Genomic DNA, 15436 nt, shown 5'->3' with positions numbered 1-15436 from the left:
TAAATAAACAAGATGCTTTTTCATGTTCAAAGACATTTATTGTCAACTTTAAAAGAGCTGTTTTGGTGGGGGGCAGAAGCAAGGTGGAGGGTCAGCCAGAGAACAGGCTTGGCAAGCACCAGGAGGTCCAGTCTAGAACACTCCTTCCTCTGCCCAGGTCCACACACACTTAGTGACGCTTACCATGTACCTTCCCTATGTGGCTGGCACCAAGGAACCCTGGGGGAGGAAACAGGTAGTCATCAGATAACCACACAAACATATAAATTCAATGTGATAACCACACAACCGTAAATTCAACTGTGACAAATGTGATCCAGGAAAAGTCTTGGGCCTCTGAGTATACTTAACAGGGATATGATCTTCTGTGGTTGCATGACCTTTAAAATGGAAAATAATGACTTATGTTTTTCAAAAGTGGGTTTGAAAAAGAATGCCAAAGGCCATTTCATTGAGCTGATCGATATTCTCTTAAAGAACTTGAACCTCAGCCCACACATGCAAGACTATAATCTGTACTATGATTATTTCATGCCTCCATACAGGCATGAGTAAGTGGCATGGTTGGAGCCTGCTATAAGTAGGATTTTATATCTTTCTAACACATCAAAGGAAGAAAGCACAGCTTAAGAAATCGAGTGGCCAAGCTGCAGAAATAAGCGTTGAAGCCCGTGACTGTTGTTTTCTTTTGCATAAAGCAGCTGCTGAGGGAAGCTGCAAACTTGTTGCTAACAGAGGCTTTTGCCTGCCATTTCTTCATTCTCTTCTCTCCGCCACTTTTCCTTCTACCTTCTAAACAAATGTCGTCTTCTCTTTTGCTTTCACTTGTTAGCCTTCCTCCCTTAACAGTGCTGCTGGCTACAAGTGTCAGAACCCTCCTCTTTCTGCATACTCTCCCTCGGGAAAGGCTTTGTCAAAACGGCAGCATTTGCCCAGGTAGAAATGCTTCCTAAGTCTTTATCTTCAGGCCTGGACCCTTTCCCAGGGTGCGGCGTGCTGGACAAGCACACACTCCATATCCTGCCAGCACCTCAGACTCATCCTATATCCAAACAAATTCACTTCAGTATCTCCCAGTCTGGCTTTCTCTCCTCATTTCTCTTTCTCTCTCAGCAGCCTCCAACCCCTAATCATCTCAGTCAAAACCTCAGACACCTTCACCTTCTGTTTCTTTCTCTAAACCAGGGGTCTTCCAACTTGGGCGTGTGTTTAAATCATCCATCTCTGCACTCCATCTCCAGATTCTGGTTCAGTAGGTCTGGGGCATGGCCTGAGAATTTGCATGTCTAACAAGCACCCAGAAGATGCTGCTGCTGTGAGAACCGCTGCTCTACCCCTCCCTATTGTCACCGGGTCCTATTGTCTTTTCCTTCTTGAGGCCACTTCTCAATTACTCCCACTGACTCCTTCCCCTTAGTATCTCACCAAGACATCCTAGCTGAGGTCCTTGGTGTCTCACCACCCCAGGTGCATCTTCAGAAAATGCTGCTGACATTCATGTCCTCCTCTTTCCACATTCCTCAAGACTTCCCCCTGCATGGAGAATATTTCCCAGACTCCTTAATGTGACATCAGAGGCTCCTCATAACTTGACCCCAAGCTCCTTCTGCGATCTTATCTCCTACTTCATCCCAGTAGAGCCCCTCTGCTCCACGTATGATAATATTCTGTTTCTCAAACACTTTGTTTTATTTCCACCTCTTTCATAATGGTTTAGATCATTTGGGAATGACAGAACTGGGACCAAATCCCAAGAATCCCACATCCTAGGTGTGTGATCGTAGAACCAGTCACATATCACGGAGGGCCTCAGAGTCTTTATCTTCAAAATACCTAGTGAGACAAACACCCATGTCCTCCTAACAGGAATGGCATAAGATTGATAAGAAAATGCATTCAACACATCTATCACAGTGCCCAGCACAAAGTAGCTGCACAACATTTCATGGTATTTACGTATATACTTAATAATATGTTCAAAATATACATTGTCTCCATGATATAGCCTAGGGCACAGGCCTGGGCCTGTAGAAAAAGTTTCTCTGATGCAAGTTATCAGTGCTGTTGAAAGTTGAACTCCAAACTCGTTAGCCATCCATTCCCCTGACAGGCCTGTTTCTCAAATCAGCAAATGCGAGGTCTTTTTCCCAGGGCTAATTGAATTGGTAAGTGTGTCTGTGCCTTGAGGAGCCAGGCGTCATTCGTTTTATTCTTAGTTAAGTGGAAGTGACAGTCCTGGCAGGACGAAGGTGTTCACCATCAGCCTCAAAGAAGCCAAGACATGTTCTTATTACGTCAAGTGGACAATTGTCAGCGCTATCTCATGTTTGTTTATGTAAAGTTCTAAATTTGCAACACAAAATTATGTTCTCTTGTTATTTTTTAATCTAACCTTCCCTTTGGAAGAAAAGAATGTGTTTTAAAGTAATTTTCCCGTATTTTTTTTAGGCTTACCTCCAATTCCTTCAGCTTCCAGAACAGGCTTTGCAGAATTTTCCATGAGGGAACGCATGAGGGAGAAATTGCAAGCTGCAAGGGTGAGAGAAACTGCAGGAATACGTGCTCAGTGCTGATTGCAGCGCTTCAGGTCTCATCTCACTGGCTCTGTTTGCTCAAAACTGCCTGGATTTTGAATACTGCTAAATTTGTTTTTAATGCTTACAATGTTAATGTAGTATTTAACACTGACACAGATGAAAATTATCCTAAAGAAGAATTTAATGTCATCCTTCTAAACCATTTCACCTGCTCTTCACTCTTAAAGTACAGCATGTATTTTGTACTGATTATTTTCCACCGAGATGGTGACTGATGTTTTCACAGCATTACTGACATTGTGTGGCAGTAATTTTCTGTCTGATCTTTTAGTCCAAAGCAGAAAGTGCGTTGCTACAGGAAATTCCCACCCCTCGGCCCAGGCGCTTACGAAGCCCCAGTGAGAAAGAACTGGAGACTGAGTTTGGTACAGAGGTGAGAAATGGTCCATCTCTACTTTGTGATCAAAGACTGAAGCAGAATATAAAATTTCCGGCAAAAGTTTCTAGACCAGAGCTATGCACAGAGGAGGTGTTAGAGAGCAGCATTTAGCTTATTAATAATTATAATAGCTACTATTTGTAGAGTACTACTCAGTGCTAGGCATTTTGCCAAGTCTTTTCCCATGTTATCAGATGTCATTATTCCAGTACCCCCATGGGGTGGTACCATTGTTTTCATTCACATTTGACAGATGAGAAAACCAAGGACTAGAGCAACTGCAAAGCCATCCGCAGGTCAGGGACCATGTACGTGGAGGAGGTGCGATTTGACCCCAGCTCCGTCTCACTGCCGGTCTGTCTCACGGGTCAGCATTGCTGGGACCCTGGATGTTGCTGGGTAGCAGAGAGAGAGATAAGAGTGTGGTAGGAAAGTATAGAGGGATGGTAAGGGGCCTTGAATGTCACACTAAGGAGCCTCATGCTTTTCTACAAGCCATGGAAAGCTATTGATGTTGAGATGGGGGGTGATGTGAATGCACTGGGGTGGTTTGTGGTTCAATCTGCGGTGCTGCTGGGGCTTCTCAATGTGTGCTCCTCCAGAGATGCATATAGAGGAAGGAACCAGGCCTGGAGAAACAGATTTAGGAAGCATGTCTACTGTGGTGAGTTCTGAAGTTTTGGGAGTGCCTTTGTTTCCTGAGGAAAAGAAAACTGAATGAGGAGAGTCTTGGCACTTGGGGAAAAATTCATAATAAAGGCTCAGGAGGCAGAGAGGAAGCCAGTAAAAGAAAGGCTTGTCCCGGCTGTAGATGAAGGACAAGCATGGAAGAAAGTAGAGGAAGGAATAGAAAGAACAACAGAGCAAATGGCTCAAGGAAGTGTTTGCAAGTCTAATCCAGTTGTTTGCTGTTGCTGATGATGATGGTTTGGTGGTTCTTCACCATTGAGACAAAGAAGCACGGGCTTTAGGGATATTTCTGTAGCACAACCACTGATGTCTTAGATGATGCCTTTTCTTTCTCTATAATGAGATGTTATAAAATTGTACCTATATTCATCCCACACAAGCCAAAGATTGCTGATTACAAGGAAAGTAGCAGCCATGCTCACGTGTTGTGGTCCATGGTTCTTTAGTAGGAACACTCAGTTAGTCCAGTGAAATGGCTTTATGACAATTTGCTACTCAGTCTACTGAGGAGACATTTCTTTTTCTTTAATTTCAATTTATTTTCTTCCTTGTAAGAGCCATAATTTTAAAATATTGGGGGAAAAAAACCTACTAAAATCCCATCAGCTTGACACAAACACTTCGGTGATTTTGGTAAGTGTGTGAATCTCAGCGTCTGGTGAAGTGGGCTAAGTGATAGGAGGGTCTGGTCCCTTGTATCTGGGCTCATCTACTCCTTCTGATTGATAATCATTTCACAAAATCATGGCAGTTCTCACTTGTCCATGGCCTGTGAATAAATATGATATCCCAAATGAAGCTGGAACTTTTAGAAGTAAAAATGTACTCTCTTGGCCTACAGGGCATTTATTTCTCCTTGTGAGCAGGACCTTGACTTAGATGTCTATTGTATTCCATGCCCCCTAAGAGCCATTCTGTGGATTTGAGACACACGTCAACTGCTTTGTCTTTAGATCTGCTCTCAGGTTCCTAATGGAACATCTCACTCATACCACATTTCTTCATGCATAGACCTCAACTTGAAGGAATAGCTAAAAAGTGGTCCATTTATATCCTATGGAGCAAAGAGTGTACCACACGAGGAACCCAAATGCTGAACCTCAGCTTCTGAGCATTAAGTGCTGGCAACCTCACTCACTAGCTGTACAACCTCAGACACGTAACTACTCTCTGGACCCCACTTCCCACCGCTGTAAAAGAGGGATGCTACAAGAACCTAATTCCTGCTATTGTTTTGAGTATTAAATGAGTTAATGCCAGCATCTGGCATATGGTTAGCCCTTTCTATGTAAGTATTAGCTAATTTAGAGACTGTAGAGTAAGAGGGAAAAGGAGAAACCAGTGGGGGATACTTTGGTCAGTAATCCAAATTCACCACCACAAATCTGTGCTAACTCTCTTTTGCATTTCTTTTCATTTTATACCCAGAGGACTTGTGATAAGAGAACAAAGCCAAACACAAATCTCCAAGAACACAAAAACATTGAAGTGGAAATAGCACAGAACATTTGCATACTTGGCCTCCACTAGATATGACCAAAATTTCCCTATTTGTGGGCCTGGTTCACTGTCCCACGTTACCCAAGATCTGGTCATTTGACCCACTCTACCTGTTGCCCAGCCAGCATCTATGGGAGACTCCTTCCTGGCTGGTGTCTAATGGGCTCTGAACACACAGAAAGGACAGTAACAAAGCACCCTTGAGGAGCCCAGTGGGGATGACAGACATGTTAACAGACAGTGGAGGTACAGGGAGGTTCAGTTCTGTGGTGGGTGCGATAGGAGCCTATAGAAAGGTCACCTAACTCCAACCTGGGAGTCAGGTTATGTAAAATTTGAGGTATCTTGGCTTTAGCAATGATTTTCTTGGCTATGACTCCAAAAGCACAAGCGGCAAGAGAGTAAGTAAATACACTGAATTTCATCAAAAGTACAAACTTTTGTGCTTCAAAGGAGACCACCAAGAAAGCGAAAAGACAACACAGAGAATGGGAGAAATTATTTGTAAATCATATATCTTAATTAGTATCAGGACTAATATCAAGAATATATAAAAATCTGAAATGTCTGCAAGACAATCCAGATTAGGATGTCTTTTAGGGAATTAAAAATATTGATTAGTAGTTTAGAAGAGAAATCAAGGCTAGAACTAGCATATTTTGTAATTATGCTATAGTAAAAGTAACGAGACTTGAGATTGTCTAGCTCCAGTTAGAAGAGGGCCACAGAGCCTTCTTGGAGGATACAAAAAATCCACAGCTGAGAAAGAATTCCCAGCTGGATGCACACACATATCGTGATAGGCACTCAGTATTTGATTGCTAATTGAAATTGAATGTAATAATTACTTTAAGGTTATAAAAATGTGTTACAGATAATAGTTCTTTAAAATTTAATTCTGCACACTCAATCATTTTAAGTATATGTAAAGGCCTTAAATGTACTAATATAACTTACCTTTAAATGTTTTTAGATTTTGATAAAACTTAAATTACAAGCTTTTCGATCAAGTCCATAAATATTATAATAAAACCATCAATATTACAATAAGACACACCAATGAAATCATATTTTCTGAACTTAATATCTTCTCTGGCAAGCAAGTATAGAAAAAGACGGGAAGAAACAAAAAGAATAAAATACTAATTTCCACATACACATATTTTGCCACATGGAATTTAACCTGTTTATTTTCTAAACTACTAGTGTTAGACTTTCTTTTTGGTCTTGTGTTTTATTATTATCATCTTCACAGGTTTCTAAAACCCAAGGCTTGCCTAAACAGAGCCAAGTTTCCTTCTTTTCTCATCGGTTGACTTCTTGCTTGTTTTCCATGTTTTCAAACACATCAGTCTCTCTCATGGGCTATAGGAGATGGGGATTCTGAGGCAGACAGGAGAAAAATAGCATCAACAGTGTATGAGAAAGGCTCAGCCTTGTTTTATGAGGAGACCAGACTTGGTAGAATCTTAGAAAGCCTTCCTGATCAAACGCTGGAATCCGATCTTCAGTCTACTCGAATTTATTGAATTCTTTATCATTACACTAAGTAATACTCATCTGCTTCTTTCCTCATCCTCAAAAACAACATTTAAAATTCTGGAATTTACCAAGACAAATAATAACTCCTTACTTTGCATTGCACTGTGGAATTTATTTAGTAGTACAGCTTCAACTTTTGTATAATTGAGTTAGTACATAATTATTTAACCTTAATACTGCAAAGTGAGAAAACGGAGGAAAAGCATAGAATTTTACATAAATTGGAATTGTAGGGATTCTCTTGATATTATGCTAGATTACACCCAACTGATACCCTCATTTTCATTCTGGCCATTGCTTGACATCTAGCTGCGTACAAGTGAAATTTTATGGCACTTATCTTAGCTGTTCCAAGCATCTCTAGCTTTCATCGTGGGGGATCTCTCTGAGTAAAGACCTGTGCAGACCCACTCAGCCATTCTGAGACTTAAACAAAATTGAAGGACCAGGGGTCTGGGTCCACCTCACCCACTTGGAGGACAGAAGCCATTAGACAAACATCCCCCTGTCCTAGGCAGGCAGTTCTGAGAAGCATTTTACATGACTCCTCAGAGGGGCCCCAGCAGGATGAAACTCTGGTCGCCCCCAGTAGTAGCCAGCTCAGTAAAGTTCTCTTGAATTGACTTTCTCTCCTGTTTTATTCTCCCCAGTCCCCAACTCCTGTTCTTTGGTATCACTTCTCAAAATAAGCCACAGGCACCAAAAAACCCTTGCCTCAGGCTCCAGTTTCTGGCAAGCTAAAATAAAACATTTATAGTCATATTCAAGCTAGGGAGACAAAAGATTGAAGCGTAAGAAGAAAACTAATAATGTGACAATAATAGCTACCATTATAGAGCCATAACTATGGGTATATTTTAGGTGCATTACTCTGATGCTCAAAACAGGTGATCTAAACTCTAAGTGATAGAGTTGGGATTCAAAGCCAGATGGTCAGACTTCAGAGCCTGTGGTTTTCATTACTAAGCTCTACAAAATAGTGCCCAATATGACTCAGACAATAAGATTCTGGAAAAGAGAGCTTATTTTAGGGTGGAGTAGTCTAAGAAAAGAAGTAGTTTTCATGGTCTTGAAAAACAGGTGGGACTTGGGAAGAATATGCTGAAGATCTCCATGCAGGTACACTACATTCCATTCACGATAATAAAAATTATTCCATGCTGTGAAATAAGTCTGAGTCCAGATAATAATGAAACGGTTTCCATCATTGGTAGGACAAGTTCATACCTTTCTATTACGAATATCTAGACGGCTTAGAATTGCTCAAAAGGAAGACCGCATCTGGATTGTGCTAGGAGATGAAGTAGCTAGGTTCCAGAAGGGGTGTATTAGAATGAGAGATGAGGACAAGGTGGGACCAGCACCTGGTGGATTCTCTATCAGAGGAGAGAGGGGACACCCATAATGAAAATTAGCACATCAAGGCAGTATAGGCAGAAGACTCAGCTTCCACTGGGGACAGCAGGTCCAGAGGCTAGTGAGAAGGACAGGCCCTGTGCCCTGGAGAGGGTATGTTGGACTTACTTACAATCAGACATGATCAATGCTTTTCTTCAAAGACTGTTTGGAAATGGTCCTCTGGGACCTGGATAATCTATTGATCTGTAGGATGAAATAACATTTTTCATTTTACGATTTACTGAGTATAACATTTTATATTTGTTTAGTCTTGAGAGAGACACAGCTGAGTAAGAAAACATTCAGAAATTTTAAACTTCAAATATATTTGACATTTGTAATCATTTCATTCCTTACAAATGGCGAGATCCATCAATGGTCAGAAAATAAGCCTTTTGAGGATTAACACTTGTTTTAGAACATCCCTACTTTCTTGATTTCAACGGTGTACCTATCATTTTCTCCACTCATATAGCCAGGTGGAAAGATACAAACGACTCAACAAGAAGATGACTCCCAAAGTTATTCAAGAGTAAAGTTTCGTGATTCTGTACGAAAAATCAAGTCTAAAACCCCGGTGAGAAATCCTGTCTTTTTAAATCATGCTTTTTTTAAAATCGCACATGATTTAAGTCGGTTTTTTGTTGGTTTGTTTGTGTTATTCAAAAATATCCAATGAGAGAAGACCATATACACATAACCTGAGTCCTATTACCATGGAGTATGCAAGAAAAAAGTAAGAGAAATGATTTCCACTTTTAAAATCCTAGGGGCTGGCCAGGTCGCACAGCGGTTATGTTCACATGTTTCACTTTGGAGGCCCGGAGTTCGCTGGTTCGGATCCCAGGTGCGGACATGGCACCGCTTGTCAAGCCATGCTGTAGTAGGCGTCCCACATATAAAGTAGAGGAAGATGGGCACGTATATTAGCACAGGGCCAGTCTTCCTCAGCAAAAAGAGAAGAATTGCCACAGATGTTAGCTCAGGGCTAATCTTCCTCAAAAAAAAATAAAAAATAAACTTAAAAAATCCTAGAATCCAGCAGGAGAGATTAGAATACTGCCTGATTTGGGGAAAGGAGATGCAGGAAGGGCAGGAGATGTTAGTGATAAGACGATATGTTCAGCTCTGAAGTTGAACCAGCTTTCATTATGGGAAAAAAGAGGGATAGTAACTCAAGACGAACCAAAACAAAAAAAAAAGGTCTTTTTGAAAAAAGGTCTTAACAAATTTCTATTGCTCATAATTAAACAAAACTATTTCAGCATTGGCCCATAAAAAGGTAAATCCACTTTTAGCATTCTAATCATCTTTTTTAGAGTTTTTACTGCTATGAATAATATACGCTCGTTGGAATGTAAATAATTGCTGGTTTATAAAAAAGTAACTCATTAAAGTTACTTATTAAAGGAGGCCACCAACTGCCTGTTGCACATGTTAAAGTTCAGGACCAGTATTCCCGTAGCTTCAACAAAGGGGATACACATGATCCTAGAATGTGCCTGCTGCCATCAGCATCGAGCCAGCTGTCGGTGAACTGTGCAGCACTCGTTTCAGTTTATGTCATCTGAAAGTCTATCGCTCATTCTTCTCCTTAGGTTCCGCCTGGCTTCCCTTCTGCAGAAGAAGCCTATAACTTCTTTACATTCAACTTTGATCCTGAACCAGAGGAATCAGAGGAAAAACCGAAAGCAAAAAATAGAGATGGAGCTAATCAAGAGGAGGGGGAGGGAGAAGAAGAAGAAGCACCTGTGCCCGAAGGAATAGACAAAACGGTATTACCATTATGATGGTAATGAAGAGAGGGGTGATGAAGTTAATGACGATGAGGACAATGATGATGACAATGACGATGATGATGATGACATCCTAGCCAGGAAGAAAGTGACTGAGGACAAACCTGCCACCACCACCTGAAACAGCTCATCCATGTTTAGCTGAAAGCAATAGGTGTCCTAGGTTCACTTTCCTCTCTGTAGCCTTTGATGTCGCTCCACGATTTGGGTAGTAAGGGCCTTGAGTAAATCTGTCCGTCTTTCTCTTGTGGGGGAAAAAAAAGCAGAACAATGTGGTTTGCAGATTTTTCTTGCTACACTGCACACAATGATTAGTATTCATTTCATATGGAAAATGTTTGCCTCTCCAAGGCAAATGAAACCTTGCTCTCTCTCTCTCCACAAGCTTACAGGCAAGCAGCTTTCTGTATCCCAGACCATATCCAAGCTATAACTCAGATTCCGTAATTGTGGGTGGTACGTGTGAGATAAAAGAAAATACACCATTAAAAAAATGGGAAAAGAACTGGAATACATCTCTCTCCAAAGAAGACATACAAATGGCCAATAAGTAAATGAACATCAGTAATCATTAGGGAAATGCAAATCAAAACCACAATGAGATACCAGTTTACACAAACTAGAATGGCTGTTAAAACACACACACAGAAAATAACAAGTGCTGGTAAAGATATGGAGAAACTAGACCCCTGCGCAATGCCAATGGCAATGGAAAGTGGTGCAGCTGCTGTAAAAAACAGTCTAGTGGTTCCTCCAAAATTTAAACATAGAACTACCATATGATCCACCAATCCCACTTCTGGGTGTGTATCCAAAACAACTGAAAGGAGGCACTCAAACAGATACTTGTTCAACTCATGTTGATAGATGCATTATTCACAATAGCCAAAAGGTGGAAGGAATCATCTGTCCACAAACAGGTGAATGGACAAAGGTGTGGACATACACACAACAGAATATTATCCAGCATCAGAAAGGAATTAAATTCTGACAGATGCTACAACATGGATGAAATTTTCCAAATTCTTTCAATAAAGGTCGAAAAATAAGCATCCTCCAAGGAGGCCAGAATTGTTGAAATTTCAATTGTTTTGCTTAGCACATCTCTTCTGACTTGAGCCCATTGCAATTCTGACATTTTCCAAATATGTGGAATAGTGAAAAACAAGGAAAATCCACTTGTAAAGTATGAAAGGTATGCAGTTTTATGCCTTCATTTAAAAAGAAACAAACAAAAGGAAAAGGTAACTTTATTGTAGGATATGATGTTTGAAGAGTTTAATATTGTTATTTTTCTTAGTAAACTAATAATCTTAGCATGATTTTTTCTGTTATTTTTTAATGTAATGCAGGATGAGGAAGTGTTGCTTGATGATAAAGATGCCGTGGATTTCCTATTGGGCTTGGATCGTGGGGCGGAAGATATTGTGGCTGTCAGACCTGCAGATTATGAAAGTGTCCACATTCGGCTGCAGAAGGAAAAAGAACTCCTGTTCATACCTAGCAGGAGGACAGGTGCTTGCTCTTTTTATCTTCCTGCTCAGTAGGGCATTCATTTTCCTTCTAATGAAATATGGCTGGTGTATAAGGATGCCTGATTTCCATAACCGATCCCAATTTGTAATCTGATTTAATAATCAAGAAATATCTTCAGATAAAAAAATATAGAACATGGAAAAATATCCGTTCAACAAACACTTATTGATAGAATAAGTGAAGAAATATCATGATGCTGTGGTGGTCCCTTCGTCAAATCAATGACCAGTTCTGGAGGCAGAGAGTATGTGAGGCTCTGAGATTCAGGCTGTGAAAAGGAAAAACTCTCTGTTTTGTCCTCCACTCACACTCAACAGGTCTAGAACACGTCCACGACCAGATGTGGGGTTTTATTCCCACACCAACCAATTCTCCAACACCAACTGGGTGTGCTACAATTCAATTCTGACCTATCTACCAGGGGTTAGTGCAGACCCCACAAATTAAGGGCTCAGTCCCACAAGAGTGCCCTCTACGTCAGATGCCAATTCCAAGTCGTGGGTCCCCAGGTTACCCACACTACTATTCGACTTTGCTATAAATCAGAGGTTCCCATGACTCCCTCTTCAGTTTCAATAATTTGTTATAACATTGCATAGAACTCAGGGAAACACTTATATTTCCTGGTTTATTATATAATTTAGGACACAACAGAGGACACAGATGAAGAGATACATAAGGCAAGGTATGTGGGAAGGGGTACAGAGCTTCCATGCCCTCTCCAGGTGTGCCACGCTTCCAGCACCTCCACATGTTCACCAACCAGGAAGCTCTCCAAACCCCTTCAGTTAGGGTTTTTATGGAGGCTTCATTACTAGGTCTGGTTAATTAAATCACTGCCACTGGTGATTAATTCAATCTCCAGTCCCTCTCCTCTCCCAGTAGTAGGGGTGGGGGAGGGGGTGGCTGAAAGTCCCACCCTTTACTCCCATTTGGTTCCCTGCCTACCAGCACCCATCCCGAGACTACTCAGGAGACCCAGCCACCACTTATCTCATCAGCACAAGAGTTGTGCCAGGAGGCGGGCTGGCGGAGGGGAAGTGGCCAGGGCCCTGGAGCCAGCACCATTTGGTTCACTCCTGGTGACTGCTCCTTGCTTCCCTTCTGCTCTGGGTTTCCCTCTGCTCTTTTTTCCCCTGGTATTTCCTTTCCTCCCGAGAGTGCCTGAGGGAGCTCCCCAGTTCTAATAGTGCACACTTAAAATGGCTGGGCAGCCTGAGTCCTGCAGGAGCCCCTCGGGCTGGGAGGGGTCTGCCCTTACTCTACTTGGAAGTTGGATCTGTTTTCATTTCTCATGTTCTATCGGAGTTCCGATTAAATGCTGAGCCCAGGATAAATTATTGTTTGATTTTGATAGGTCATTTTGAATCATGTCTTTGCAAAGTATTGGAATTTGTTGGACATCCCAAGTTTCCTTTTAGAGTAGGTTGCTGGCAAAAGTGTGCAAAGGTTATAACTTTGCCCTAACAATAGTAATAATAATAGTGAATGCATTCTGTGCACTTACTCCACCAGGAGCTTCTTTAAGCACTTGTTGTGTATTAACTAACGTGGCCTTGCACCAGGGTTGGAGAGGTGTTCTTTCCCATGCCCATTTTACAGATGAAGAAGTAGAAGCACAGAGGAGTCAGGGGACTGGCCCAAGACCACGAAGCCAGTCAAGTGAGGGGGCAGGTTTCTGACCTAGGTGGGCTGCTCCAGAGGCCACACACCTAGCACAACACATCCTGATGCTTCTTGGCGGTACAGAGAAATGCATTTGCACCAGCCTCGGCCAAGGAACAGCTTTGTCACCTGTATTTTTGCTCAGAGGACTCACTGTTAGGCCTCTCCCTGGAGTCCACGTGGGTTGCAGATGGAGGTTAGATGCCTGGGGGCTGGCTCAGACAGGCTGGAAATTAAGTGTTGGTAGGGGCCTGGAAGAGGCTGAGGGAAACTTGGTTGCACTGCGCCTGCTCTGAGCAGGGAATCAGAGTGTGACCCATCTTCCATCCTGCTCTGATCAAGAAGGAAGGGCCCTGTGAGGAGCTGACCCCATGGCCAAGCAAACAGGAGTTGGGGAGTCACACAGACCCAGCTCCTCCTTCATGAGGAATGACCTTGAGCGAGTCCCTCTATTCTCAGGTGCCTCACCTGAAGACAGGAGGAATGAAACTGTCCTATAAGATGAGCCTGGGCATTTATTTTGATTTGGAGCATTGAGGAAATAATATTAGAGAAGCACCTATGTTGCAACCAGCACATAGCAGGGGATCAAAAAGAACAACTTCTGTGACTGTCGCTGCTGCTCTTGTTACTGTTTAGAGAGTGGCTTCCACAGTAGAGTGCATGCACCCCAGGCATGTAGAAAGAAAACATCACGACTGCTACTGACATTTGTTTTCAGTCTCATCCTTTCCTAATGTAATTTCATACGTACAATACTGCATACACAATAAGTAAAAATCCATATATTGAGGGAGTGCCCAAAAATGTTCTGATGAAATTTAAAGACCGCTGGATAAGGGCTGGACTAATGACCAGACATGTGAGTGGAGGGGAGGGGAACAGAAATAGGATCAAAACTATAGTTGCCCCATATTGGCCAAGGACTTGGAGATAGGTTTTTCTGGGAATACTGGCAATAGTTGTTTTTGGTAGATGCATGGGAGATGCAGAGTGTCCAAATGGCCACACACAGGAAAGTCAGCAGATGCTGGAATCTGGTGTGCTTTAGAGTGAGGTAATTATGAAACTAAAACAGTCTCGACCTTTAATCGTTAATCGTCCTGACCCTCACAGGTCAGCATCCACCGACACCCCCCCCCCCTTCTCCCACGTGCTCTGCCACAGCAGGCCTAGTGGTCCTTTCGGAACTGAAAGTCTGCTCTGGGCACTCCCAGGGGCAGAGCCCTCAGTGGCCCCACCCGCCTGAACAGAACCCAAGCTCCTCTGTGGCCTGCAAGGCTCTCCTTGCTCTCCCTCTTGCCCTTCGCTCCCTCATCTCCAGCACTGCCCCTGCTCACTACACCACAGTGTTCTGGATGTTTCTCTGTTTCCCACACACGCCTACTCCTCCTTACTGCATGCTATTCCCTTGGGCAGATACACTTACTTATCCCATCAGCGGCTCCTCTCTCCTCAACCTTCAGGCCCCAGAGCAGATGCTTTACCCCAGGAGAAACACCTTTCTTCACAGCCCTATCTCAGGTTTATCCCCTGCCGCCCTCGGTTACTCTCTTCTGTGGATTTTCCTCAGCGCACTTGTCACTCTCTGAAAGGATCTTGTTCAGACTTTTATTTCCCGCTGCTGCCTGATGTTCCCATGACTCCTAAGTGCCTGGCACAGAGAGGCTCCCAGAAAGATTTGTTCTATGAATGAATCAGAGTGAGGGCATAAAGAGGTCCTGCCCAAGGTTACTCAAATAAGCTTTTTAAATTAAAAAGCCTTTCCTCATACTTCAGCTCCCGTAGTTCTCCCAAGAACCCAGTGAAGTAGATGTTATCATCCCGTTTGTCAGGAAAGAGTTCCAAGAAGTGCCTGGCCCAACTCATTCTAATGAGCAATCCAGCTGCCCTGGGGTTAGGCTGTCTCAGTCCCCAGAGTATACCACACTGATGAGTCCGGTATTGCATTATTTAGGTGTCATCCTTGAATACGTGATTTTACAACATGATACTGCAAGTAAACACATCCATCTTTTCCTTGGCTCTGCTTCTAGAAATTGATTTGGAAAGTGTGCAGTTTCTAAGAATATAAATGAAATCTCCGGTGGTTGTTTTAATTCACCAAATTGCAGTTTGAAATGTTTAGGTTGGCATTAATGCTGCTTGTATTTATTTATGAACTATCCAGTGCCTACGTATAAAAAGCTTCCTGAGAACGTGCAGCCCAGATTCCTGGAAGACGAAGGCCTTTACATCGGGGCAAGACTGGAGGTGCCACGCACCAATCAGAACATCATGGAGAACAGACTGCTGATGCAGGAGCCTGTAAGCGCACAGCCCCTGCTCCCAAG

General features: G+C 42.6%; 1 protein-coding gene across 18 annotated transcripts in view; it reads left to right on the top strand.

Annotated features, from left to right (window-relative positions):
- The window catches only part of CC2D2A (coiled-coil and C2 domain containing 2A), a 124296-nt gene that overhangs the window by 25460 nt on the left and 83400 nt on the right, over positions 1 to 15436 (top strand). For all 18 annotated transcript variants that reach the window (XR_011502312.1, XM_044767808.2, XM_070506204.1 and 15 more), the window contains 6 exons: positions 2449 to 2537; positions 2869 to 2970; positions 8582 to 8683; positions 9705 to 9881; positions 11255 to 11417; positions 15274 to 15410. Coding sequence is in view for 17 of the 18 variants with exons in the window: in XM_044767808.2 (XP_044623743.2) it covers positions 2449 to 2537; positions 2869 to 2970; positions 8582 to 8683; positions 9705 to 9881; positions 11255 to 11417; positions 15274 to 15410 (770 nt within the window). In the remaining variant the exon portion in view is untranslated. The remainder of the gene's footprint in view (positions 1 to 2448; positions 2538 to 2868; positions 2971 to 8581; positions 8684 to 9704; positions 9882 to 11254; positions 11418 to 15273; positions 15411 to 15436) is intronic.

Source organism: Equus asinus, chromosome 3 (assembly GCF_041296235.1).
Source record: "Equus asinus isolate D_3611 breed Donkey chromosome 3, EquAss-T2T_v2, whole genome shotgun sequence".
Lineage (NCBI taxonomy): Eukaryota > Metazoa > Chordata > Mammalia > Perissodactyla > Equidae > Equus > Equus asinus.
The sequence above is the reverse complement of the archived record's forward strand: the minus strand, read 5'-3'. Positions and strand labels throughout refer to the sequence as shown.